Source organism: Serinus canaria, chromosome 2, assembly GCF_022539315.1.
Source record: "Serinus canaria isolate serCan28SL12 chromosome 2, serCan2020, whole genome shotgun sequence".
NCBI lineage: Eukaryota > Metazoa > Chordata > Aves > Passeriformes > Fringillidae > Serinus > Serinus canaria.
Genome location: NC_066315.1, coordinates 19,732,654 through 19,760,071, shown reverse-complemented (window position 1 = coordinate 19,760,071; position 27,418 = coordinate 19,732,654). Strand labels below are relative to the sequence as shown.

The following is a 27,418-nucleotide window of genomic DNA, read 5'->3' as shown; positions in this document are numbered from 1 at the left end:
ATTGCAATAAGTGACCCTAGCAGTTAAGTGTAGTGCCTTGGGAAGCTCTTCTGGACCAGGAAAGAAAACTCTGGGCATAAAACTTTCTTATCAAAATAATTATTTGTACTCAATCAATGTAGGAGTGTTTGAAATTTTTATACAATTTAAATTGGTCTAATCCATACCAACTGAGAAAGTCATCTTTCACTTTGCAATAAAAATTTCTAGGCGATCTGAATAATTGATAAATTTAAATCTCATTTTCAAAAATAAATTAAACAAAAGCTTAATCCATCTTTGCTTTCCATATATTTTAAGCCATAAATGCATTTTATTTTTCTCACATGTTCATAGATAAATTACTGATGCAATTCTTCTTTAAAAATATTTAATATTATTTTTATAATATCTCAGCAACCATTGTGCAGGTCTTTACTATGCTTGTTCTCTTACTGGTAGTTTGTTTCATGGTTCTGAGTTTTTTAAGAAAGGAAGGGCCTGCCCATCCTGTTACCTGTATTCTGGAACTAATTATCCCTCTGAATAACCTGAAATACATTTTTGCTTCTTCAACACTCTAAGAACATCTAAGCACAAAACAGCCAGAGTTATGGCATTAAACTGTTGCATCAAGTTCAACTTACTGATCCTCTGTTGTTGTTGTTGTTCTTACCACAGCTAATTACACCTTATGTGATTTTGAGACTGACCTTTGTGGATGGAAGCCACTGAGCAGAGGTGATGCTGACTGGAACATAATGAAAGGACAGGCTCCCAGTGACAGAGAACTCCCTGGCAGAGGTCATACAAATAATATGGGGCATGGTGAGACTTCTTATTATTTTTCTCCTTCTGTCATGAAAATTCCTACTTGTAAAAGGACACAGACTGATAATAAAAATTGGGTTGAAATGGATGCCACACAGTATGTAAATAACACAGGTAATGTGTTACAGAAAGTCAGTCTGTTGGAGATATTATTTTTTAGCTGTGATCTAGTTGCTCCATCTTTGTAACCCTTATTTTTGGCTGGCACAATCAGTGAGGTGTGAGACTTAATGCAGTTTTTTGAGATGCTGACCTTTGAACTGACAGCTGACTTTGTTTGTGCATATCATAACCATTGTTTACCCAATATCCACATAGGAGCCATTCTGGGAAGCATTATTTGGACAAACAGCTTTTTGTAGAGTGCAGTTAAATTAATCCATATTGTCTGGGAAAAATGCAGTGAGTATAATTTCCTTTAAAGAGTTGTCCTTCCTTCAGCATATATTTGCCATACAACTTATCCAGCTGGAAAAACATTTTATTCCAGAGGAGGACTGTTTAAAATACTTTTCCAGAGTGAAAATGTTATTATAGCACACTCCATAAAAATAAGACTACCAAGCATGTTTTTCATTGTCAAATAATATTGACAACGATTCTGTGACTTTAATTTTAATAAAATGTATCTATTGCACTGCTTCCAGTGGAGATAGAATTAAAATCTGTGTTACAGTCTAGAGCCCCTTTAATTTAGATTTTATTAATTATGCATATTATATGCAGCCAGACCTCCACACTTCTCTTCCATGTTCATGTTAAAGAAATGTGACATTTAAGTATTCCTCCTCAGGCATAGGAACTTTAGGTTTAAAATTCACCTGAGCCAACAGCAGTGGGTAAAGTATGTGTGTGCCTGCTATAGAATGATTCTAAATGAGCAGTCATGTTTTATGCACTGGTCCTCATGTGATGAAGTGCACCAAAGCTGCTACTCACTTTTCTCAGCAGCTGTTTGATATTTCATTTTATTTTCTCTGTAGAGTGGGACTGGGTCTGCATTACAGCGCTTGATGTAAACACTGCTGTGTTACAGGTTTGCAACTCTCAAAGCTCCAGAAGGGAGCACTGATCTGCCTGTGTCTTTCTCTGCTCTGGGTGCTGATGAGATCTGAGGGTAGTGTGGTCAGGGAGGGCTGCTGGCAGCCTTAGTGTCACATTACCATCACCCAGTTGGAGCTATGTGCTGCTTCACTTCAGTTGCTTTGACATCTGAATTTTACAAGCTTGTTTGGGTGTTGCTGCAGGTTGAAGCCTCAAGCAGATTTGGAGGTTACTATGCCCTACCTCCAAAACCCAGTAATGTTGCATTCTCTGTATGAATTAGCTGAAAAGGTATTTCTGAGGTGGTTTTGTACCAATCTATCATTGTGCCTGCTACAGCCACGACTTCAGAATTAGGATTCCAGAATCTGAGCAAGTTTTTGCCAACATTAAATCACCGTCCTTCAGGTTGCAACTGTTCCTTTTAGTACCATGGAGTGGTCATCTCTCTTCTCTCCTGGGGAGGGCAGTAGCAAATTTTGATTAATGAAGATCTTAACAAGGCTACAGTAGAGGCTCAGCTGCAAATTAAAGAGGGTCCTTTGAAGTACCCTTGCATTCCAGTGAGGGGAGCTTCCCTCATGCTGTGGAATGCAGCATTCCTGTTTGCACAGGGAGCTGGAATGGTCCCCTCTTTGTGCCAGCCTTGCTGAAGCAATGCCATTATTCACGTGGGGCTGGACCTAACCCTCGGCTTCATTACAGATCCATGGGAAATCAGTGGCTAAGGAGTATGACTGCAGCAGCACAATAGCTGATTTTCCAAGATGTAAGGCAATATGTGTAATATAAATGCCCAAAAAAAAGACTGAGCCTTTAGTGTTGTTTTGCATAGACTTTCATGAAAAAGTCTCAGTATTCAGCAAAGGCAGCACTGACGGCATTCAAAATATGCTGCTTTAGGGCCCCTTGAAAATGTTTTTCCTTCCCTACCTTTGTCTGAAGCACATCTGCTGTAGTTCAAATCCAAATGCAGTGCATTTGCCAGAGTTCAGATTAGATCTTTAATTAAGCTTTCATCCCCACTAGCACAGACAACAATGTCAAGTCTGTGGACCCCATGAGAAAATACAGCTTATTCCATTGGCTCCTGTGGTCTGCAGCATTGTTAGCATGCTTAAAAGTGTCTGGGCTGTGCTGAGTGAATACTGTACCCTAAAGGAAATGATTTCTGGTTTAAATTCTGTTTGAAACAATATTTAAGCCAATTAAAATGTGTCCTTTAGGGATCTTGGCTGAGGTCTCTGTTTCTCGATCTCCAGGGCGCTCTGTGTTGCAGCTCCTCTGCTCTCCCCAGTCAGAGTGGATGGGCAATGTGCAAAGGTGATGGGTAATAGTTGTAGTGTTTTAAGGTTGGAGATCTTAAAGCTTTTGCTTGAAGAAAGCAGATAAAAATACTTCCAGTGGATATCTTCACAGTGATGCTCTCAGAGAAGCAGCACCTGAACTGCCTTTGAGGGGCTCTGTAGTCACCTCCTTGGGTTTATGAGCTCGCAGGCACCATGACAGGGTAGTCTTAGCAATACCTGCCCAAAAAGTCTTATTTCCTTCTCCCTCTCTCCTTGTCTTTGGAATCAGTCATGACAATTTTACAAGATGGAAGAGCCAGGAGCATTTAGCAATTCTGTTTTGTTTTTACCTACACAGACATTGCTTGTCACAGCCTGTTACAACACCCTCCTCATTATCCACAGAGACTGACCTGATGGCAAAGCAGTTTAGATTGTTTTGATCTATGAATGAGGTTTATGTGTCTCATTAAGCATATAGTTACCTCTCTGGGGTAACCATTTGCCATTGGAGCATGACATACTCCTCATACTCTAAAATAAAATTTGTTTGTAGGAGCATTCATTTACTTCAGTGGATCACATCAGAGGAACTCAAAGATGGCCATGTCCCACCTGGGAAGCCCTTTCCTTGTCAAGCTTACCCCTGGGCTCTCCTGCTGCCAGGTAACAGTTTGATATGAACTGATATGAACTGTGGTTTTGTGACCTGTCTCTCAGCTCACACAGGTCAGGAATTCTTCACGCTCTAAGTGTTGTTGCTGAGGGCTCTATTTATATACCAGTGGAAGGAGTTAAGAAAAAGGCAGTTTGTACTGTTCTGCTTCCAAATTTTTATATCTGATTATTACTATTCTTTCTCAAAGCACCCAGCAGGTGGCTCAGATTTCAGGACATGCTCCAGGTTTTTGTGTACTTTGGCAAAGGTATCTGGACAATGATAACAGGGCTCTATCAAATAGCCGCTCTTGTCTGCAGACAGGAAAGTCACATACCCAGGGCTCCATAACAGGACACCTATGGATTGAAGTCACTGTACACATCAGCTGTGTTGGTGAGACCAGAGAGAGCTAGCTACCATACTCCAGACATGCACTGAATTTTAAAGCATGGTTTGAGGAGGTTTTTAAGCTTTAATGTGGATTTTTGTCAGATGTCTTGTGGCACTACAGACGAATGCAAAAGCAACCAGCCAGGATAGTGGTTGAGCTGAAAAACTAGAAAGGTACCAGGAAAAAAAATTAATCAGGAAGGACAAAAATAGAAAAATATTAGATGAAAGATGAAAATGCAGTTTTATGACTAGATGGTTTTATTTTTCAACCAAATTCTGTATTCTTAAAACAAAACGTGAAGAAATACAGTAAATATGAACAGCAACTACTCACTACATTACAACTGTATTTTTATTTGTCCTTTTGTCCACTGAATAAAATTAATAGACACTGCTCAGTTTTATAACTTTTTTCCTTTTTCTTTCTTCCTTCATGAGGCTTTTTTATTTTCTATTCTGTAACTTTTCAATGCTCATGCCATACTGAGGAGAAGCTAAGTTGTGTAGCTATGATGAAGTTTTCTTCTGACACTGTATAATCCCTCCTTATTTAAAAAGTCAGAGAGAAGAAAAAGAAAAGACAGAGAGAGCTTGCCAAAATAATTTTATTTTATTCTGTTAAAAAAAAAGAGGCTTTAAAGGAACAAAATGAAATTTAGACTGGTTGCTTAACTTTTAAGACTCAGTGTAGAACAGAAACTGTTAATTCCACTTAAGAAAGCTTTTTTCAAAAAAAGAAAAAAGAAAAGAAGGAGATGCACTTAGAAGTCCCAACAAGTGGCAGAACTTTTATTCCAGCAGGATGTAGGCTTCTTAGGTTTTATCTCATCGAAGGGACCGGAAAGAAGTGCTAGCTTAGCTAAATCTGTTTTACTTGAAACTGCAGCTCACTTGGACTACACACATGAGTGAGTTACCAGAGCTCAGCTGAACAGCTGCCACTTGCAGCTGAGGAGTAGAAGCCTCTGAAACAATTCAAGAACAGTTCCTGGCAATCCCTTAAGGCAATCTTGCAGTTCTTAATCTTCGCGTGACTTCTTAGTGTTGTAAAAGGCCAGAAATAAAATAGATGCAGGATAAACTCAAGCAGAATGCTGCTGCAGGGAACTCAGAAGTCCTGAACCATCCCAAGGAAGCCCAGTGTGTGCACTATTCCTGGGACATCCAACAGCCTTTGAACTCACAGCACATTTGTTCAGACAGCTCCATTTTTGTTGACTTTGATGCTGAGGAGATATGCACCTTTCAGATTCAGGTTAATTTATCTTAGAAACCCTTAAGGCAAACTGGGCACCACTGATATGTGAATCAATGAATTATTCTAGTAAGATCTGTTGCAGAGTTTGGTCTGCATTCAAAATAAACACAGATGCAGTGGGAATGCACATATTTTTCTCTACTTCAAAGTCAAAAAAGAAACAAGTTGTATCATAAGTATGCATGTATTGAATGAATTTAAAATTCTTAGATCCAACAAAACCTAGAGCAAGTTCCTACCTAACGGTACGTGTCTGTCAGGAGAGTGTTTTTGAGGACTGGAAATTTGGCTTTCTGCCACATTATCCCTTCAGACTTTTATTTCTGGGAAAGAGCAACGAGTAGGGGTTGCTCACTAGGATGTGTTGTGCTCTCTGCCTATTAATGTGAGACGATGCCCTCTGTTGGATATCCCACTGAGAGGACAAAAGGATCTACACAAAGAGATCTATGTTTATTGCTAGCTTTACAAGTTCTTTAGCTCCAGTTGATAAAAAAAAATATTTGAGTTGAAGGGTAACAGATTTATATTGTTCCTTTCTGGTTAATTGAAGCTTAGAAGTAACAACTTTCTGCAGCTTCTTGTAGCTGGGTCTTTTTGTAGATGTAAGCTAAGAAACATCTTCATTTAGCTCAAGGTTTTGCCCTTGTAGAAGCAAATTTCTAGTCCCAGCTCTGTGTTTATGACTCTTTAATAGACACAATAGTCATTGCATAGTAGGATAGTAGGACATGTAGACATAAAGAAGGAAGGTAACATTATTTCTTACTTAATGAAAGCATAAATTTGTTTGAAAAGCTGTTTGAAAGACAAAAGCCATCTAAATTGTTTAGAGTGTAATTCTTCAAGCACTTACTTTGGAAAGTATTTGTACACCTGCTGCTTTCTATTTCTTAAGCTTTTTGCTGGGGGAATGAGTTACATGAAAGTATTTCAATTTATTAATAAAGATCCAGATTATTTTATATAAGACATGATTTTCATGAGTGGTGGTAAAATTAAATGTTGAGAGACTGAGGCTACCAGACCTGAAGCCAGATGATATTAAAATGTAGCAGTGTGTTTTAACAGGAATATTTCTGCATGACTGATCAAGCTCTTGTTTTACTTTCATGAAGAGACAAGTATTATCAATATCAAGGCTTTTGCAGGGAAGTAAGGATACTGCAGTTGAAGAAACTTTAATCTTTGTCTGTGTAGAGAAGCAGGAAGAACTCAGGGGGAAAGGAAAAAATTAGTCTTTGAAAATCTTATTTCTTCCCCTCAGTTCTCAGTTGAATTTTTTCCTGTGTATTATTAAAAAAAGTTAAATGTATCAGTACAAAGAATAAATTAAATTTATTAAATTACTCTGTATTGCAGGAGAGTGAACTGTGATTCTCACCCTTCTCTTATCTTTTCTGCCTCACAAGCAGTCTCACCCACATGAGAAAGAAAATACAGTCTTTGTATTTTCTTCCCATATATTGGTCAATCTGCTTGTTTCAGATGAATAGATTATTTTAAAAATCTTTCTTCAGATTGTATTCATTTATGTTGATTTTGGAAACAAACGACCATAAGGTTTCCTTCATATGAGAATCTCAGTGATTGTTCTTCTGAGATTAACACGCCTATGTCATATATTCAGCATTTGTGAAGAAAAATAATCTTTGAGAAATCTCTAAGTGCTTATTATGATAAAGAAGTTAAGGGAAAAAAAATCTCATATCCTTCAGTCTGCATCAGTTGATACATACAAGTTAAAAGTAAATTGTAAAAATGAGCTTTAGTTTTAAATATAGTTTGTCTTTAGACATGGTACTGCTCCTCAGCATGCTGTGATTTCAAACATCCCCATCTTTCATGCCAAGTCTGTGCTTAGACCCATCATGTCTTCCTTTGCTATGATGTACATATATTACTTGGTACTGAATTTATTGCAGATTGATTATATATTTTTTTAAAGCTTTTCATTACAAAAATCTTTCAACAGGTAAGATTTTGGTACTGGTTATCTCAGGATTCCCAGCTTTCTGTCTTTAAGAGGACTACATTAAATGGAAGTTTGGAAAAATTACATGACATTTCAGGATTGCCTGAGATGAACTGGAAAAAAGTGAATATACCTGTAGAAAGTGTGGCTGAGAAATTACCTTTTCAGGTAACTATATATCACATTTGCATTGCTTTCAAAAAGATATTTTACTTTGGCCTTTAGAGTTAATCTACTTTTAATGACAAAATACAAAAAGAGGCTTTCTGTTCTTTAATGGTCATATGAAAAAGAATTTAATTCAACTTTTTCCACAAGTCCATCTATTAAAGAGCATAGACATTGTTTCAGTATTCTAAGCATTAGAATTACTTTTAGTAACAAATATCAAGGAACCCCAAAGATTATTTAGCTCCAACCCCCATTGGCAAGGACACCTTTATTTTGACCAGGTTGGTCAAAGCTCCATCCAGCCTAGCCTTGAACACTTCCAGGGATGGGCACCCACATCTTTCCTAGGTAACATTCCAGTGCCTCAGCACCCTCAAAGTAACAGATTTCTTCCCAATATCCAATCTGAACCCATTCTTGTAAGTTTGAATCCATTCCACTTGTCCTGTTAGTACATGACCTTGTAAGTTGTCCCTCTCCATCTTTCTTGTAGGCTGCCTTCAGGTACTGAAGGCTGCAATTAGGTCATTCTGGAGCCTTCTCATTTTGAGGCTGGATAAACCCAATTCTCTCAACCTTTCCTCATAGGAGAGGTGTTGCTTCCCTCTGATCAACTCGTTGACCTCTTCTACACTCACTCCAATAGGTGCTGGGGACCCCAGAGCCTGACACAACACTCTGGGCTCTCACAAGGGCAGATCAGAGAGGCAGAATCCCCACACTGGCCCTGCTGCCCACACTGCTTTTGATACAGCCCAGGACACATTTGGCTCTCTGGGCTGGGAGTGCACATGGCTGGGTCATGTCCAGCCTCTCCTCCTCCAGCACCCCCAGGTCCTTCTGGGCGGGGCTGCTCTCAATCCCTTCATCCCCAGGTCCTTCTTGGCAAGGCTGCTCTCAATCCCTTCATCCCCAGGTCCTTCTGGGCAGGGCTGCTCTCAATCCCTTCATCCCCAGGTCCTTCTTGGCAAGGCTGCTCTCAATCCCTTCATCCCCAGGTCCTTCTGGGCAGGGCTGCTCTCAATCCCTTCATCCCCAGCCTGTGTGGATGCTGGGGGTTACCCCAGCCCTTTCACTTGATCTTGTTGAACCTCATGAGATTCCCATGGGCCACCTCTTGAGCTTGTTCAGGTCCCTCTGGATGGCATCCTGTCCTTCAGGTGTGTCAGCTGCACCATTCAGCTTGGTGCACCACTGCAAACTTGTTGAGGGTGCACTCGATGACATTAATGAAGATATTAAATGACACTGGTCCAAATATGGACCCCTGAGGGGCACCACTTCTCACTGATGTTCATCAGGACTCTGAGCTGTTGACCACCACCCTCTGGATGTGACCATGCAATCAATTCTTTATCCACCTAAAAAGTCCTTCCATCAAATCCATCTCTCTCCAATTTGAAGAGCAGGATGTTCTGGGGGCCACAACCCTGTCAAAGATTTTACAGAAGTCCAGATATGGGAGCCACAACCCTTCACTGATGCAGTCACTTCACCATAGAGGGCCACTGGGCCGGTCAGGCAGGACTTGCCCTTAGTGAGGTCATGCTGGCTGCCTCAAGTCACCTCCTTGTCCTACATGTGCCTTAGCATAACTTGTAGGAGGATCTGTTCCATGATCTGCCCAGACACAGAGGTGAGGCTGACAGTGCAGGTACTTCAATTTGCAATCTATGCCTTCATTTATTGTACCCCATTGCTAACTTCATCAGGCATAGTATAGATGAACACAATTAAATGGTGGTGTAAATCATCATATTTGGTAACCATGAGTAGCTAATTTAAGAAGATATATAAATTTTATGTTTTCCAGCAGGAAGACCATTCATTCAATAGTGATGACGTTTACTAGTTTTGATTGAAGAGAGGTCATCTGGCTTGCAAAACATTCCCTAGGTAAAAGTAGTTATGGCTTTGACAGTGGAGGAGCAAATTTCTGACCTGACCAATTCTCAGTTATAGTTTTTCCTGGCTGATGTTCAGAGTTGGTTGTAGGAACTATTTAGTTCCTGTGCAGATATCAGAAATTATTAATGAATTTATAAATAAATGTGTGTGTGTTTGTGTCTTTTTATCATGGCACCTTTAATGAGTTAACTTGTTTTTTCTGTTTTTACAGATTATCTTGCGAGGTACTATTCTAGCAACAAATGCTACTGTTGCTGTTGATGATGTCAGTATAACAGGGGAATGTGTAGTTGTGGATAGATCACTCCTAGGAGTCAGCCAGGAAAGTGAAGGCAAGTTTCATGGTTTTCAATACATTTTCCCCAATGTCTACTATATATAACTTATTTTACTGACAACTTGAAGTCACATTTAAAAAAGTAGAGGATAATCTGAGAAAAAAAGTCCGTATGCTGTAATCAATCATCTCCCTGGAAGTGTTCCAGGCTGTGTTGGATGGGTTTTTGACTCTGCCCATGGCAGACTAGATGATCTTTAAGGTCCTTCCAAATACAAACCATTCTATGGCTCTATAATGAAGGCTTTCATCCTTGTGTTACACATTAGCTGCTAAAAGAAGTTTGCACTAATTCTGCAAAGTGAGCTCTGGTGGGAATTTCCTGGTACCACTTGCTATGAAGTACCTGCTCACATTCATGTTTGGATGCAGAGGCAGAAGCAAGGTATCCTATATTTTCCACTAAAGAGCAAATTCTGCTGCTTTATCTTCAGGGCAAAAGGTTTCTCCCATCATTGCTGCTAAATATCTGACATATAATAATTGCCCAGCAAACTCATCTTTGTACTCACACTGTAGTCTTAAAGAGCCAATGGATGGGAATACAAAACAGCATGACCTGTCAGACTGCTGCTTGTGGTTCTCTTGATGCTAACAGCTGCTTTTTAAAAATGGCATGGGCACATGTGCAGTCAGGGGTGATGTCGATGACTTATAGACATCCGGTATCTGAATTTAATATCCAAAAATTTAAAGGCATTATAGAGAACTTCAGTATTGTGTTTTTAAGGGCTTCTCTGATCCCTATATACAGTGGGGTTGAGGTATTTAGAGAAACATTTATTTGCTTTAATTATTTTCCTTACAATTCCCTCATTTACCCATTAATCACAAAGATATTGTCTTTAAAAGGGAGTTATATTTTTTTATAATCTCTGTCTGAATAGAAATATGAGTATTTTAAAATGTTAAGTTAAACAAAGGGCATGAAAAGCTGTTTATCATTCCTCTCACTTACTCATTTTCCAGAAATCTACCAAAGAAAAACCAACAGACCCTGTCATTTTGCTTCCCCATTCATTGAAATTTGGGTTTTTTTCCAGTGTGTCAATTGAGGTACAGGCTAGTAATGGTGCAGCACCCAATTTTGGCTTCTTTCAGCTTTCATTGTGACCTGAGCACAGAGAGAGCAGAGCTAGAGCAGAAAGGTTTGGTGGAAAACCTGCACCTGGCTCCCAGGGAAAGAGCAGGGAGCTGTACCAGCCTCTGGCCTCTGAGCAGGAGCCTGGCTCTGCAACACCAAGGTGTATTTGATAACTTTTTGCATAAAAGTTTGAATATTGTGGAGAGTAAGATTTAGTTTAAGGCCATCAGATCAGCTGTGTTTCTTCTTAGCTATGATACAATCTAGTACACTGCATAGGTGCTGATCTGTTCCTTGTGCTGAGCACCTTGCCATATTAAAAGGAGATAAAAAGCACTTCTTATAATTTTATGTACTTGTGGGTTTACTGACATCTCTTTTTGTGATTTTTAAGGGGAAAGAGAATCTGCAGATGCCAGTGCTTCATCTTTTTACTGTCCAGAGGGATTTTTTTCATGTGGGAATGGGCAATGTATTTCGCCTGATAAACTTTGTGATTTTAAGCCTGACTGCCCAAATAACCACGATGAAACCAAATGCCGTAAGTGAAAACTTTGAAATCTACGTTGTTAAGCTCCTGTGACTATGTTCCTTTGTCTATTTGCAATGCTTTCATGACCTCATAAATCTTGAAATTTAATTAAAAGTAAAAGCTCTCGAGATATAGTTGCTTCACTTTGATTCTGTTCTGTGATTTTTTCCCCTTTCAGTTTCTGTAGCAACTACTTCTCTCTTAGCATTAAAACCAGGAGAAAAGGTTTTGATTAATTATTTAGTAGAACATGCTCCTTAAAAGATAGTATTTTATTTCATAATTCTAATGCACTGGTCACAGACTTGCATTCAAATTGTATGTTTTGTATGCTTACTTTTGATGTGAAGATGCCACAGCAGTACCACAGCTGTACCAGGAGCCTGGTCACAGATACAATTTAAGCAGAGTCAGCATCTTCTGTTTGGATGAGCTGTGACTCCTGTCAGGGCCACATGCCTGGGCTTTCTCTGCATGGAAACAAACACGTGGGAAAGTAGAGGGAGGTGATGCATCTCTGAATCCCTCTCCACTGTACAGTCAGCAGGGAGTTTGGAACTGTTTCAGGGTCTCTAATATGCAGCTTCAAAAGTCTTTTTGATTCATTCAGTTTCCTGCTTTGCATAAGAAATCACAGTTGTACTTTGCACTTTTGAAAATGAGTCTCTTGCTTTGAACCACCAGCTTTGCTGTAGAACTTGTGATGCATTTTCAAGAATTTCCATGAGCCTTATTTAATGCAAGTTTTCTTTTTAAGAATAGAGCATTCAACACAAATGACAGAAATATTGTAGACAAGTTCCTCAAATTATTTTCTGTGCCCTGTTACTCATCTAAAAATATAATCTTCTTTAGAGGTGCCATTATAATCAAATTTCACTGTTCATATTTTATGGTTTTTATTTGGAGATTTGAAAGTTGTTGCTCAGATAAACAAAGATCTATTTGACTATTAGCAGGTAAATGAAATAATTATAGCTTCTATACAATTTCTCTTCAATTTTAGCATTGAATCTTTTTCAGCTAGAGCACTAATAATGAGGGTTTTAAGTGTTTAGAAAGACTGCTATCCAAAATATACAGAAATTTGACATATGAAACTGCATTTTGTTTTACTGTATAGCAGCTTGCCAAGCTAAAATCAGAAATTATTTTTGAGTGTTCACTAAGCAGAATATCTTTCCTCTTCTGGGCCAGAGTAAGAAAAATTCTGATGTTACTGAGGCACAGCTGAGGTTGGAAGTCATATTTGAAGATTACTTAGTGGTTAAACAACACCCTTCTTGAAGCAAGGCCACCAGAGCCGGATACCCTGAGCTTGACAGAGCTAGGCTGTGAATACCTATGAGAATGGAGACAACCCAGCCAGCCAGGACACCCTGTTCCAGTGTTTGATCTACCTTGCAGTAAAACAAGTGTCTGTTTTTTCTTCTCATTTCACTAGGCACAACTGAGAAGAGTTTTTACTTTTTTACTACTTTCCTGTCCATGTTACTCATATGAAAACATTCCATTTTTAATTTACTTGATGATTTTTCTACTTTACTTATGATTCCATGCCTTATGCAGCATTGGGTTATGATAGTCTGGATTTTTCTCCCATTACCCTTTTTAAATTCAGGTATAGGGTATTTGTTCTCTGACAAAAGAAAAACACTTCCAAATCAATAGTTTAATTAAAATTAAAATGTTCTAAATAGATTTAGCTGCAGGAAACTTTCACTGCACTGGGATAGCAGTGAAGTGGTAACTTTTAATCAAGAAAATAAAGATCTGGTTTTTGTGGCCATTTATATTTCCTTTTAACTATTCAGCCTTTGTTTCCATTTCCACATTGTACCTTTGGTTGAAGACAAATGTCCAGCTAGGTGCTCCTAGACCAGACTTAATTACAAGTAGCCTATATGGCAACTGATTTTTTTTCTTTTTTTCTCTAATTATACGACTGAAGAATCTTTGATTATACCCAAGTCTCATTTGTCATGACAATGCATTAACAATGCCATGCTAAAGGTTAAACTTTGGAACCATTATATTTATGGTGATCTTTGCTCTAAGTATATTGCTAACTTATAAATCATTGTTACTGCTGAGCTGGCTCAATGTGTGCAAGCAGTACAGCTTGTAATGTGGGAAGCAGAATGTAGGTACACAAAGGACACTGCAAGCAGTTTGACAAGTTGACTGTTTCTAAGCAATAAACTTGCCTTTCAGAACATTAATCTGGTAGTCTGCAGCACTAGAATAGCTCTTATAATTCTGTTCTAATAGTATTTCATCATCTTCCTGCTTGTGTAGTATATCATTACTTTCTATATTTTATTTGCATATTCCTGCCCTTGGATGCAATTATTTAATATTTCTCAGTTTTCCTTATTTCTGAACTTGGCTAAACACAGATTTTGGTTCACCTCTTCCAACTACATTGTTGTTTTCATCCATATTAGGATTTTTTCCCATGGTGTTCCATCTAACAGTGATTGCATGCACCTTGACCTTGTTAATGTTTTTCTCTTTGTATGAGAACCAGGCAAGTATATTACACGGCTTAAAATGTCTTTCAAAATATGCTCCATTTAAATATTATAATCTTAAATTCCAGCAAGATGATTTAGTTAGATGCTTGGGCCCACGACACCCACTGAATAAGCAAGGTCTCCATACAATTTTTTAAACTCTCAATATCAACCCTTGAGATATCTCTTGATTTTCACTTCTACTCAAATGAGTACCCATTTTTCTGTCAGGCCTGCAAGAATTCAGTTGAAGATTACCATTTCTGGGACTGCCAAAATATTTTCTCTCTTGAGTGCTGCTACCCCTGACTATTAGATCACAGCTTTTCTTCTACAGATGAAGAATTTACTATGGCCATAAAGCTTTTATACTTTTTATACTTGACTTCCATGCATTAAAGCAGAGGAGAAATGGGACAGCCTCTTTCAAACTGCAGATTTACAGCAGTGACCTAACACACCTACCACATTGTGTGCTTGTGCTCTGGAAGATGAATGTGCACCATGACTTCTGTGGTCTACATCTGATGTATTTGGTGTAGTCTAAATGCAGCTTTTGCACCCTAAGAATTATGTTGATGGAATAAGAATAAGATCAGGTTGAAAAGCAATCTGGTAACATAAATGTATTCTTGGTATTCTGTCTGACCTTTGCTAATTTCTCCCTTATGCTCTGTTTTATGTGTCTGTTCTTTTTTTTTTTTTTTTTTTTTTTTTTTTTTGAAAATGAAAGCAAGGAGCAGCCAGTGGTGAGCACCAGGCTCTAATGAACAGTCAGGAAAGCAGGCCCCATGGCAAGTCCAGGAGTGTTCCAATTAATACCTAAAAATCCATAAAGCTACAAATTTGATCTAACACATTCCAAGCACACTTGTCATTATCTCAAACCCTCGAAGCCACATGTGCCAGAAAAGACTGCCATGGCTGAACCCCCCAAGTCTGCCCCACGTATCTGCTGACTCACTCCCCTGCTGGGATGGGAGAGAGAACCAGATGAGTAAAGGTGAGAAAACTCGTGGGTCGAGATAAAGACAGTTTAATAGGGAAAGCAAAAGCCCTGCACATGAGCAAAACAGAGCAAGGATTTCATTCACCCTGTGGGCAGGCAGGTGTTCAGCCATCCCCAGGGGAGCATTACCATTAAGGTGACTTGGGAAGATCAACACCACCCCTTGGAGCATCTCCCCTGGTCTACTGGTGAGCATCATACCACAGCATGTATCCCTTTGCTCACTTGGGTGAACATCCAGCTGTCCTGGATGTGTCTCCTCACAGCTCTTTGTGCATTCCCACCCTCCTTGCTGGTGGGGCAGTGTGAGGAGCACGAAAGGCCTTGGGTCTATATAAATATTGCTCAACAATAATTAAAATATCCCTCAGTAATCAACACTGTTTCTAGCACAAATACAAAATACAGCCCTTTATCAGCTGTATGTGAAGAAAATTAACTACACCCCAGCCCAAACCAGCACACATAAAAACATGGTATTGTTTTGTGTTTATGTCTACATGAAAGATGAATTTAATAGCTATTATTTCTATGGTGTGCAATTTAGGAAAGCACAAGCATGCTAAGGCTAGCCTTAAATGAAGTAATTCATAAACTGGACATAATCTATACGTTTGTACACAGTTTTATGTACCTTAATTTGAGTTAGAAGGCAAGTAAAGAGAAGGATGCACATACTGGTTTTTAAAAATTACTTTAGTGACATAATTGTTTAAGGATAAACATTATTTGGTTTCTAATGGTTACCTTCATATAAGTAATAAAAATCTCCTCAGTATTCTAAGAAAAATTTCCCATGTTTCATATTACTAATCTTGACAAAGCATAACATTTCTGCTCTAATTATACAGTAACTCTTCCTAAATCTCATTTGTAGAGTTAGATCTTTCATACCAAAATGTCTGTCTCATATGCTTGCTACTCTATTTCAGCCAGGCAAATCAGTAATTCTTGAAGGTGAGACCAGAAACACCAGCCAGCTCAGAGAGATGGGCTTAAGTTCAAAGAGAGAAAAGATTGCCAGGTTGTAAATTGGAGAAGGTACCTAACACTGGAAGTGCCCAGATAATTGCAGAAGAATCAGCTCATGAAAGTTTAATAGGGAAGGGATGGGACTGAAATCCCATCTAGAGAGAAAGGAAAAGACCTTTGACAGTGGGGAAGAAATGGCTGCAAAGGCTGCATTGCTCGAGCTTGCTGGTGTAGGAGAGGAGATACCACAGGGCTGGAAGAAGCCAGGGCAGGGGGAGACCTCGGCTGATTTGGGGAGAGAGCTGGGAGCAGCTGATCAAAGTGTCAGGAGAGAGAAAAATAATGGAAGATTAAATATCTGGTAAGAGGGAATAAAACAAGGAGAGAATGGGAATGAAGAATACAAATGTGGAACAGTGATATTTTGGGAGGGATCAGTATAAAATGTGGCCATTAAGTGACAGAGAGCTGAGACTACATGAGAGAACCTGGATCAGGGAGCTGCTTGGGGAAATGAGGTAAGAGAGTGAGGAGTTCCAGTTTTCCAGTGATACTAGGACTGAGATAAGGGGTCACAGAAGAGCAGTTGTGTAACAGGTAAAACAGGAACTAAGCTGTGGAAAAGGAAAGCATTGAGGAAAGAGCAAGGGCATTTTTCCAACAGACACCACACACACTTTCAGAATTTCTATAGAACGCAGAAGTCATAAGTGTAACTTGTCTACTTCATTTAGCAAATACCTACATAGTATTTTTTGGACAAAACCTATGTCCTGTTTCATAGTTACTCATTTGGTTTCCAGCAAATTATGCACTTTGATAAAAAATATTGAATGAGCTTTGGTGGCAGAGAAAACAGGATGAATAACAAGAAGACCTGAATATTCACCACTGGACCTTATTTTTGCATAGTTCAGTAAAAACTGGAACTTTCCCTTCAGTTTTAAAGATTTTTTTTTTAAATTTTATTTTCCCTCTGTAAAAATTTCAATCTTTGTAAGTCCTACAGTTAAGTTAGGAGACATTTAGTGCACTTAGTTGTTAAAAATGTAGGTGCACAGTGATATCACAAGATTTATTTATAAAAAAACCCTTTTAATCTGCATGTTTTGCCTTCCTTACATGCAAAGCTATTTCTCATTTCACAAGTGATATACACCTCTGTGGTATGTACAAATCATGTCTGCCTAGTACTAAAAAGCCCACATGACTGAAATCACTAAGAAGTCTGTTACAATTTCATGGCTATTGAAATGGATTTCCCAACAGAATTTAGCAAAGGAAAGTGTTCTGGAGTACTTTGTTTTTGTAGCCATCCACAGAGGAGACTACCACATCTATTAGATTTAAACCTTTATGTTTAAGTGTGGATTTTTTGGTTTTGTTTTTTTTTTTCAAAATAGCAGCAATTATTATTTGGAGATCAAAATTGAGGGAAGGGGGAACTTTGCCTTGGATTTTGTAAAGATCAGACTTGTTTGACCTTCAAGTAGTGACTTGTTTTTTGTCTTTTGTTTTTTTGTTTGTTTCAGTTAGCAGTGCTTCTTGCTGATGAACTTTTGCAGTTATTCTTTTAACTGTTCTCTATTTAGTTTGTCACTGTAGAAATTAGGCCACTGCACCAGCAAATCATGGTGTTATTTGATAGAGTGTATGTGATGGATTAGTTAATAGTGGCTGGGATAGAAAACATAAAAATGGGAAGGCAGGTTGTTTGTATTGTAAAGAAAGTTAAAATAGTTTAACAGGATTGTGTCCAGAGTTAAACTGGTTCCTAGAACTGATGATAATTTTATTTTTTTTCCATTTATTGCAAATTTTGTCAATTTGCAATAAATTCCTAAATTTATCTTATAATACAGTTTGAAAATTATTTAAAGCTTATTGGGATATTGGAAGTTTTAGAAAAATTTTTTAAATAAAGGAAAATATTATAAGCCAGTAATGATGATGTTGTCTCTTCACCTGGATTTTTTATTTATGATGCATTCTGTAGAAACTTACAAGAGCTGAAAACAAGGAGAGATTTTGGGGGTTGTAGAGATTTATGAACTTCCGTTCTTGAAGAAATGCTACTATATTAAACACTTGTTTTTAAAATACTGTTCTGAGCAAGACTATTTATTAAATTCATGTCAGGCATCACTCAGCTAACAGACAAACTGCTCATTTGATTTGTGAAGGTCTTAGAATAAAACTCCTCAAGACAGAAAGGGAAAAAGTACTTTGTATAAGAGCCCAACACCAGAAAGAAATCTGGAGTTTTGTGGTAGCAAGTCAGGTCAGAGAAAACTGAATCTGTGGAAGGTGTAAAGGCAGCTTGCTCAAAGCATCAACAAAACCAACCCCTCTGAAATGCAATGCTCACAGGATCTCTGATTCCTTCGTGACTAGGGAGGGAGCTTGTTAGAAACAATGCTGAAAGGGCCAGCAAAGAAAAATGTATTCATACATTTGGATACCACAAGGGGTTAAACAGCATCAAACAAATGGTTGAAGTATTTTCTAAATCAAAAATATAGAAAAGATGACAAATTTTGGTTGGTTATATGTAAAAGCATAATTAGGATGACAAAATAAGTTTAAGAAACACCAGCAATAAATTCACCAGCACAGGAAGAGCAGACAGCCTGGCAGAGTGCATGGGCTCATATGAGATTAGAGAATATACACAGCATGTGAGAACAAAAAAAAAAAAAAAAAGAAATAGGAGAAAAGAAAAACCATAAGTCTTAGGAGAGAAGGCAGATTGGATTGCTGAGTTCACTGTGAGAGAAAGAACAAAAGTACCCAATCAAGAGACTTTTTTCCTGAATAATCTGTCTAAAATAAAAATACCAGTCAAAGAAGTTATGGGACAAGACAATTAGAAAATTGAAGTGTTATCAAGTATCAAGATCCAAGTGCATTTCACCCAGGCTCTACCAGCATTCTGTATTCTTGTATTTTCCCTAGCTGTTAAATAGTTGGTTTGAGATTTAGTTGAAGGTTTCAGGGTTATTTTATCTCACTGTACTCATCCATGCTTAAGCTAAATGGTCTAGTGAATCCTTTCTTCTCTGTTTTGTCTGTGTTACAAGTTACAGATGCAAGAAGTCTGGGCTCAGACTTAACAGTTTTATCTTGTTTATTTGCCTCATTTGGTGTAACCATCTGTGTCCAAGGTCTGTCATATACTTTGTGGCTGTTCTCCTGGGAATATGTGATGGTTTCTTCAATTGAGTAAAAAGCAAATCAAAAATAGCTGTCCATATTCCTTTTTCATTATATTTTCTCTGGGGATTTTCAATAATTCCTCTCATGCTTAGGTCCTTGAATGTTTGCAGATATGTTTTGTCTTCATTTTATTCTATCAAAACTTTCTCTCAAAAAATTCCTTCCTTCTGTTTTTTAGTCACAATTGATTTGCACCATTGTATCAGAGGCATTTCTGACCCACATAAACCATATGTAGAGAAAACATATTTTATTGGATCTCTTAAACATTATTTGTTCTTCTACATTTGTAGAATTTTTTTGAAGCTGTGGATTTTAATTGACAATAATTTACAAAACCTTCTCTTTTTAGAAGCTATACTTATCAATACTACTTATATGCCTCATTATTAATTTTTTGTTATTTCTAAAAAATATGTATAATTAGTGTAACATAGTTTCTAAAGAGGAAAACAAACAAAATCTGACACAACCAATGGAAAAAACCTTGCATGTTTTCCATAAATAAACACTAATGTAATCTTATTCTTCAGGGAACTTCATATGATTCCTATGATTCATATGTGCATTTTCTATGACCATAGAATAATATGATGACCAAAAGCTGTGATAAGAATTATAAAATAATGGCAGAATTCTTACAGTCATGCCTGAATACTTGCTTTATTTATTCTATGTATATGATTAATAAATTATTTCTTAAAGTCTTTAATTCCCTTAATGTTTTTCATTTAAAGTCCTTTATATTTGAAGGAATAAAAAAAATATAATTTTGTTATTTAATGAAGATTTTTTTTTAAAATACCAAAGAGAAAAACCTGATGAAAAGGAATTCTTTACTGTGGGAGTGGTGAGTCACTGGAGCAGGTTGCCCAGAAAAGTTGTGAATAGCCAATCCCTGGAAGTGTTCCAGGCCAGGCTGGATGGGGCTCTGAGCAGCCTGGTCTAGGGGAAGCTGTCCCAGCCTATGACAAGGGGGCTGGAACTAAAAGATCTTTAAGGTCCCTTCCAACCCAGACCATTCCATGATTCTGTCTTAATTTACATTCTTTCATAAATGACACCCTTCCACTCTTTCTTTCCCCCTGTATCTGTAATATATATTTTCTAAAATATCACTGCTCTTTTAATTGAAGAATTGAAGAATGCAGCTGAATATGCTTTTTGGATCTTTTTCACTTCAGTAGTTTTGTTGCATTAATTACCAATATCATAGTTTCTTACTAATGTCTGATATTTAACTTCATTCCAATTATGAACAGAGGGAGGGTTTTGTTATCATTAACATACTTGCTGGCATTTAGGAAAAAAGGGATTTAATTTCTGGCTCCCACAACAAAACAGATCTTGCAGAAGGTTTGTGGCTGCTTTGTGTGCCCAGTGACCTTGCTCCATACCAGGAGGACTGTGAGGTTTGTTTCCAGCACCTCCTTGCCTGCTCTGAGTGCTTTGGCTGAAGAACCCCAAGAGAGAAGGGTCTGTTTCACTGAGAGCAGTGCACATGGTGATGGCTTGGCTGCCCCTCTGTGGCTGCTCTTTTACTCAGCTGTTACTAAGCAAATACCTCATGTCTGGTACAAAGCCACTCTGCCTCTCCACAGCCCTTTCCTAGACTTACTTTTGGAATATTGATGACATATTAGAAACATTTTATTTACTTTTCATACTGCAAAGCTTTTTTGGTAATGTTGTTTATAGAAATGAAATGTCTCTTTCCATATTCCAGCTGCTGTGTGTGACTTTGAAAGAGAGAGCTGTGGCTGGTTTGAAGCTGTAAATGGGGATGGCTTTGACTGGGTAAGAAGCTCCAGTAATGCTCTTCCACCTGCCTTTCAGAAGCAAGCTCCTCCCCGGGATCACACCTATAATAAATCTGAAGGTAAGACAAGCCAGGCCCAGAAAGAGAGAAGTGGAATAGATAAACCTGCTTCTTAACGAGATTTTAAGTGATGGCCATGAATGCTGTAAAAACCTTTATGAATCCTTTATTTCTTGAGCTTGAAAAGTTGTTTTTTGTTTTATTTTTGCAGGTCATTTTATGTTCATTCTGAAGAGCAGCAACAGCATTTCACAAATAGCTCGGCTACAAAGCCCAAAGTTCAGGCAAACAGGATCAAATTGCACACTGTCCTTTTGGTATGAAATACTTCACATTTAGAATTCCTGGATTATCTCACATTGCTTCTCTTGAACCGAAATTGAGGTTATAGTTTGAAATAGATACATCTTTCTCTGAAGTATTTACTTTATTTTATTCTGTCAGCATATAGTCTTCCTCATGAACAATACAGATGTAAGATGAAACACTTGCAGGAAAGAAGTGAAACACGACATGACATTGTTGTCAGGCTCTGAGAAAAATTATAGTAAAGGATTGTGCCTGTATATATATGGACAAATACCACAGTCCTTTTGCCAACAATTCTTTAGTTAATAATTTGAAAATGTGAATGTTTTTCAAGAAAAGGAAAGCATTGAAAAATCTAATAGGTTCTGGAGTCGCCTTGAGTATCCAAAATTAGACGTCATTATTATTAACTAGAAGTTCCAGTGTGAGAATCGATTCTTTGCTTCTTCTAATTTGTCCATATACACAGGAAAAAAAAAAAAACAACAAACCAAACCAACAAAACCCCGCAAAGAAAATCAACAATCAAGCCCAAAACAATATTTTCAGTAATTTTCTTGTCTCAGTCTTTGTGCAAACTTGTCAAAGATAGACAGAAAAAATATTGCTTTGATAACTTTTTTTATAAGGCCAAACTTGTGTCACTGTTTAAATAAAAGTTTGACCTGACCTTAATAACTTAATTAAGTGCAGTTTATCTCAGTGGTGTCAAATACATCTGCCATGGGAAGTGGAACTCTCTTTTTATCCAAGATTCATTACTTGAAGTTGGATATTACAAGTGTTGGTTGTATATGTGCTTCTGCTCCCAGTTTTGTTGTGTAATTGCCAACCTAAGTATTTGTCAGTTTTAAATGCTGAAGACTTAGAAGGCAACATGTTAACAAAAACTAATGTAGATAGAGAGCCTATTTATGCATTCAGTAGGTGTTCTGTTTTTCCTTCTTGAAAACTTTACAATCATGTACTGAATTAAATTTATAAAAAGAAATTATACATCTGAGTGAGCAGTGTTCATTGCTGAATATAAAAGCAAATGTGACTCTTCAGTTCTGGATTTCAATTTAATGAAGTATGCTTCTTCTCTCAAAATCTTCAATTCTTGAGATGTGGCCTAGACTGATATAGCAGCCTATCTTACCATCATTCCGAAAATGGATTGACTTACAGGCCCTGTGGGCTTCCTATATACCACAGAGATATAACAGAAAAGATAGTGATCATGGTAACTGATGTAGTTCATTTCCATCACTTGCCCACTCAACATTCTTATTTTTCTCATTTTAGGTATTACAATTACGGACAGTCAGCTGGGGCAGCAGAGCTGCGGTTGCTTGAGGATGGGCTGACACAGCCTACTGTCCTTTGGAGGACATACTACAGCGAGGGAAAGCAGTGGCTGAAGGCAGTCATTCAGCTTGGACGCCTTCCACATCCGTTCCAATTTTCTCTTGATAAAATCAGTCTGGGTGTTTATGATGGTGTCTCAGCAATTGATGATATTAGCTTTGAGAACTGTGCTCTCCCACCTGCAGCATTGAGTTGTGAAGGTCCAAATCGCTTCTGGTGCAGAGACACGAAGGCGTGTATTGACAGTTTGTTGGTCTGTGATCTTGTGGATGACTGTGGGGATGGATCAGATGAAGACAGCTGTGGTGAGTACTCTCCAGTATTGCTGACTAACACCACACAAAAGTTGACCTCTCAATTCACCCCTGGACTGAAAGAGCACAGAATTGCTACAGCCAGTAATGATTCCACTCAGCATAGTTAGAGATAGAACTGAACGATTATTTTAAACTTAAATGCATATGATGAGTTAAACTGAGGGTAAAGGGAATTCTCTCTCCTTTATCCAAAGCAGCTTTATTTCTTTATCTTCTATGAAACATGAATATTAGTCACAAGTTTATTTTAAAAGGGAGGATGCAAAGTCAAGGTGCTATCTTTGATTTTACTGACACACGTACAGACATACTGATGGACTGAGAGGAGTGTATGTCCTACCTCTTCTTAGGACCTACACCTACCACAAGAAAGTTAAAATATCTATATTAAAGATAAGAGTCATGCTGAACCTCTTTGTCCCATTCAAAGGAAGCACTTGAAAGTACTGAGGAAAGCTATGAGTCGTTCCCATTTTTGACATTCACCTTGAGTGCTGAAGGGTGCTGTTGATGGTTTTTCCCTTGAAGCATGCATTCATCAATTTTAAGAACTCAAGAACATTAATATAAAATAAAATTAACTAGCATTTGCTTTATCACTTCCTGAGGTAACTGAATTATGCAAATCACAATCAGTTTGAGAATGGGGGGCACCTTACATGCTCGAGGTGATATCAGTCTGCAGCAATAATTGCTGAATATCAACTTTAAACTGCTGTAAATTTGAAAGAAAGTGAAGGCTTTCCAGCTTATCTTAGTTTTTCAACTTGTGGAATGCTTAGCTTATTTATAACCCATATTGAGGTTTATGATAAGGTTTGAGTTGCAGTTTTAAGCACCATTAAATGCAACAACTTAATTAAAAAAATGCTATGATTTCATTTACTGCTTATTAAAAGCAGATACAAAGTTGGAATGCAAATTCACCATCTCTGACATACTTTACTGTTTTGTATTAGAAGTAATCAATGCATTTTGCCTTGGTGTCAAATAAAAAAAATGCAGTTGTGTTATAAAGTCTTTGATTTAACCTTGGTATAATTATCGTGTTAATATTATTGAGGATAATAAAGATCTAAAGCCCAATGTGTTTTTAAGACTACATCTGCCAAGCAAAAATACATTAGATCATTTATCACATATACCTACAAGACAGTATGGTGTGGTTTATTTCTTTCAATTAACCTCAATTTTAACTCCTTTGATCTGTTCACTTTCTGTTAAAGAAGTTTACAGTCTTCAATTTTATTAATCCATTAAATTAATAACATGGATAATTTTACTCACAGTTCTGTTTATTCAACAAATTAAGTGCAATTTGACAGATGCATATTGGAAATAAATATTTGCAAGGATAAAAAAAAATATTAAAGCACCATCCCTTTTGATACTGCTTTTTTATTTTTGACAGTCCGTTCTCTTTACATTTCAGACCCTGACCTCCAGTGTGACTTTGAAAATGGGCTGTGCAATTGGGAGCAGGATGTGCAGGATGACTTTGACTGGATCAGAATACAGGGTCCAACCCCCACAGTTAACACAGGCCCATTAAAGGATCACACAACAGGCACAGCCAGGGGACACTACCTGTACCTGGAGTCCTCTGGGCCACGCCAGTTCCAAGATAAAGCTGTTTTGCTTAGTCCTCTCTTCAGCCCTTGTGGCTATGGAACCTGTGCCTTCCGCTTCCATTACCATATGTTTGGAAAAGAAGTTTATAAGCTGTCAGTCTTCCAAAGAACTGTGAGCAATGCTAAGGGATGGCTGGTGTGGTACAAGTTTGGAAATCAAGAAAACAGATGGATCAGACAGACACTCTTCATCAGCAGTTCTAAGCCATTTCAGGTATGATCCTTCTAAGTTTTGTTTATTTCCTGCATCATAAAACACTGAGAGTATATAAATAACTTCACAATCTCAAATTGTCTGATCAATTTTGCTTCAAAATATGTTTGTAGGCTTTTTTTTAAGAAGTATATTAAATATTTTTGTTCTTGTGGTTACATTAACTTTTCCCCCTAAACCAATTAACTTTATTATTTTGAATATGTGTAATTTAAAATGGATACTGTTTTGTTTTTCAAGGATTTGGTGAAAAAAATCTTATCCAAATCTATTACAGTTTGGTTCATTAATTCTGTTCAAAATAATATCCTCTGCTTTGGCTTACTTTTAAGGAGTTACAAATTAATTTTTAATTATATAATGCCAGAAAATATATCAATACAAAATATTTGGCTGCCAGATTAGACTAAGAGTCAAAAATTTCTTGGAGAAATACATGATTAAAGTAAGTTACAGCTATAAATCTCGACTTATATTTTCCTCTTTTAAATATTGTACATATAATTTATCTTTGATTTTTGGTGTGTTTTTTTATTACAGTTGGGATATTCTGCAGGTTTATTAGGGGAGACATTGGTTCGCTTGATTGTCAGCTGCTCCTAAAATTACCATTCTCCTTTCCCCCACACCATATTATAAAATGAAACCTCTTCCACCTTCCTTTAAAACCTGATATAGTACATTTTTTTCTTTAGATTGTTCATTATTATTTCCCAAAACACTATTTTTAAGTAAAGAGAAATTCCATCCTCTTTGGAGGAAAAGGCATTAATAGTACTGTGGATGCAAAGAGACACATGGAAGGAGAGTGTTTGTTTTCTGTCAAGACCTTTTGTAAAAATATAAAGGCAAATAAACAACACTATCAAAGACTCTTCCCCTTCCCCTTCCCCTTCCCCTTCCCCTTCCCCTTCCCCTTCCCCTTCCCCTTCCCCTTCCCCTTCCCCTTCCCCTTCCCCTTCCATGTTCAGTGGTTTATCTGAAGAGCTATAAACCCTTGGGTCCTGTATTTGACCTCCCAAGAGTTAAGAAGGTCTATTCAGTAAGTGAAATGTTTTCCACCTGTTAGTGTTGTAGGGATTTCTGTTGTACTTTCACAGATCTTATACTATTTTGAAATTTCAAAGATCTTATATTATTTTGATCTATTTTGGTTTCTCATAGTCATTTTTGAGGGGTGTGAGGTGTAAGTTTGATTGTTCTGAAGACAGAGATCAAGATCTGATGTTCATTATTGTGTATTGTGTATCTCATAATGGAATTTTCTGTGTCACAACCTACAACAATTCAAAACTCAGAAGTTTTGAAGAGAACAAGTTGTGTCTGTTTCTACTATGTTGCCAAGCGCTGATTTCTTTCTAATCTTTCTTTCTCTTTCCAAACTTTAGGTGTACAGTGTTTAAATACACTGTATTTGAAGTTTTTCTACTGAGGTGTGCACTGGAACAGCCTCTCAGTTGGTTTTAGGCTGTCTCCAGGCTGTGTAACAATATTAAAGCTGTACCTTCTATATTTACTCACTGTGTTCCCAATACCCCATAAACTTAGGGTTTCACTGTTTTCACACCACATGCTTAAAGTCTTGTAGGTCACCTCTATGCTTCAAATGAAGTGTTTAGATTCGCTTAAGAATAGGTTTTTTTTTTCATGAAAGTCTAGAAACTAACTAGTCTAAATAAAGATAGAACTTTTAACTAATTTTCTGGTCAAAATACCATAATCTTCTCTGTCTCTAACCAGAGCATCTTATCAGCTCTTACAGGATTTTCAGAGATTCCTAGTGAATAGAAAATGTTAGACTCTAGGACCAAAGACAGTCCAAGTCTTTGTCAGTCAGACCTCCATTTTGCTTTTTCTCTTCTAAATGTGTGAGATAACCATACTTCTGAGTTGTGTCCTCTTCCTCTTTCCTCCCTATGTAAATAGGTTGTTTGTTGACCCCAATCAGAGACATAGTCACTATAAATAATAAATCCCTCCAATTCCCATTTTCAGTTAATTTGCTAAGCATGAGAAGCCAGCTCTGAGAGTATATAAACATTTGTGCCTATACAGCAACTTCTAGGAAAAAAAGGAATTGTCAGCCAAAAATTCAAAGCAGCAAAAAAAGGCATTTGAGAACCTGTTGAAAGTCAGATTCTCTTTTGAAAGTTTGGAACTCTATAGGTATGAAAATCTAGGCCCTTTAATTGAATGCTCTGGCAGAAACCCGAAGGCAACAGCAGACTCCGTTGGCTCACACTCACTCCCAAAAAAGCCTCAGAATCTTAATTTTGTCAAGAAAGCTTTGTTCTGGCTGCCGTTAAACCATGGTGCCATTTGTTGCTATTCCATCAGATGTTTTACACCAAAGTGTTAAATGTGACATCAGTGAGAACAATGGGAGTAGCTGGAGGAGGAAAGGTAAATGCAGAGCTAAACTATTTAAACAAAAGGAATGCAGTTTTCTGAGATAAAATTAAACACCTCTGTCAAATACTACTACTGACAAGTATTAAAAATTGTCCCAAATACACATGCTTATAAACATTTTGCAGCTTTATTGATCTAGAGTTTCTCTTTCTCTATAAATAATATTATCTTCAAGAAATTTTACAATTTTT

At 37.5% G+C, this 27,418-nt stretch overlaps 1 protein-coding gene across 1 annotated transcript in view; it reads left to right on the top strand.

The window, feature by feature from the left end:
* MALRD1 (MAM and LDL receptor class A domain containing 1) overlaps positions 1 to 27,418 on the top strand; it is a 237,004-nt gene that overhangs the window by 36,082 nt on the left and 173,504 nt on the right. Inside the window, exons 10-17 of the mRNA XM_030234818.2 lie at positions 661 to 807; positions 3,700 to 3,809; positions 7,431 to 7,598; positions 9,721 to 9,841; positions 20,902 to 21,054; positions 21,206 to 21,311; positions 22,591 to 22,958; positions 24,403 to 24,815. Coding sequence (XP_030090678.2) covers positions 661 to 807; positions 3,700 to 3,809; positions 7,431 to 7,598; positions 9,721 to 9,841; positions 20,902 to 21,054; positions 21,206 to 21,311; positions 22,591 to 22,958; positions 24,403 to 24,815 — 1,586 coding nt within the window. The remainder of the gene's footprint in view (positions 1 to 660; positions 808 to 3,699; positions 3,810 to 7,430; positions 7,599 to 9,720; positions 9,842 to 20,901; positions 21,055 to 21,205; positions 21,312 to 22,590; positions 22,959 to 24,402; positions 24,816 to 27,418) is intronic.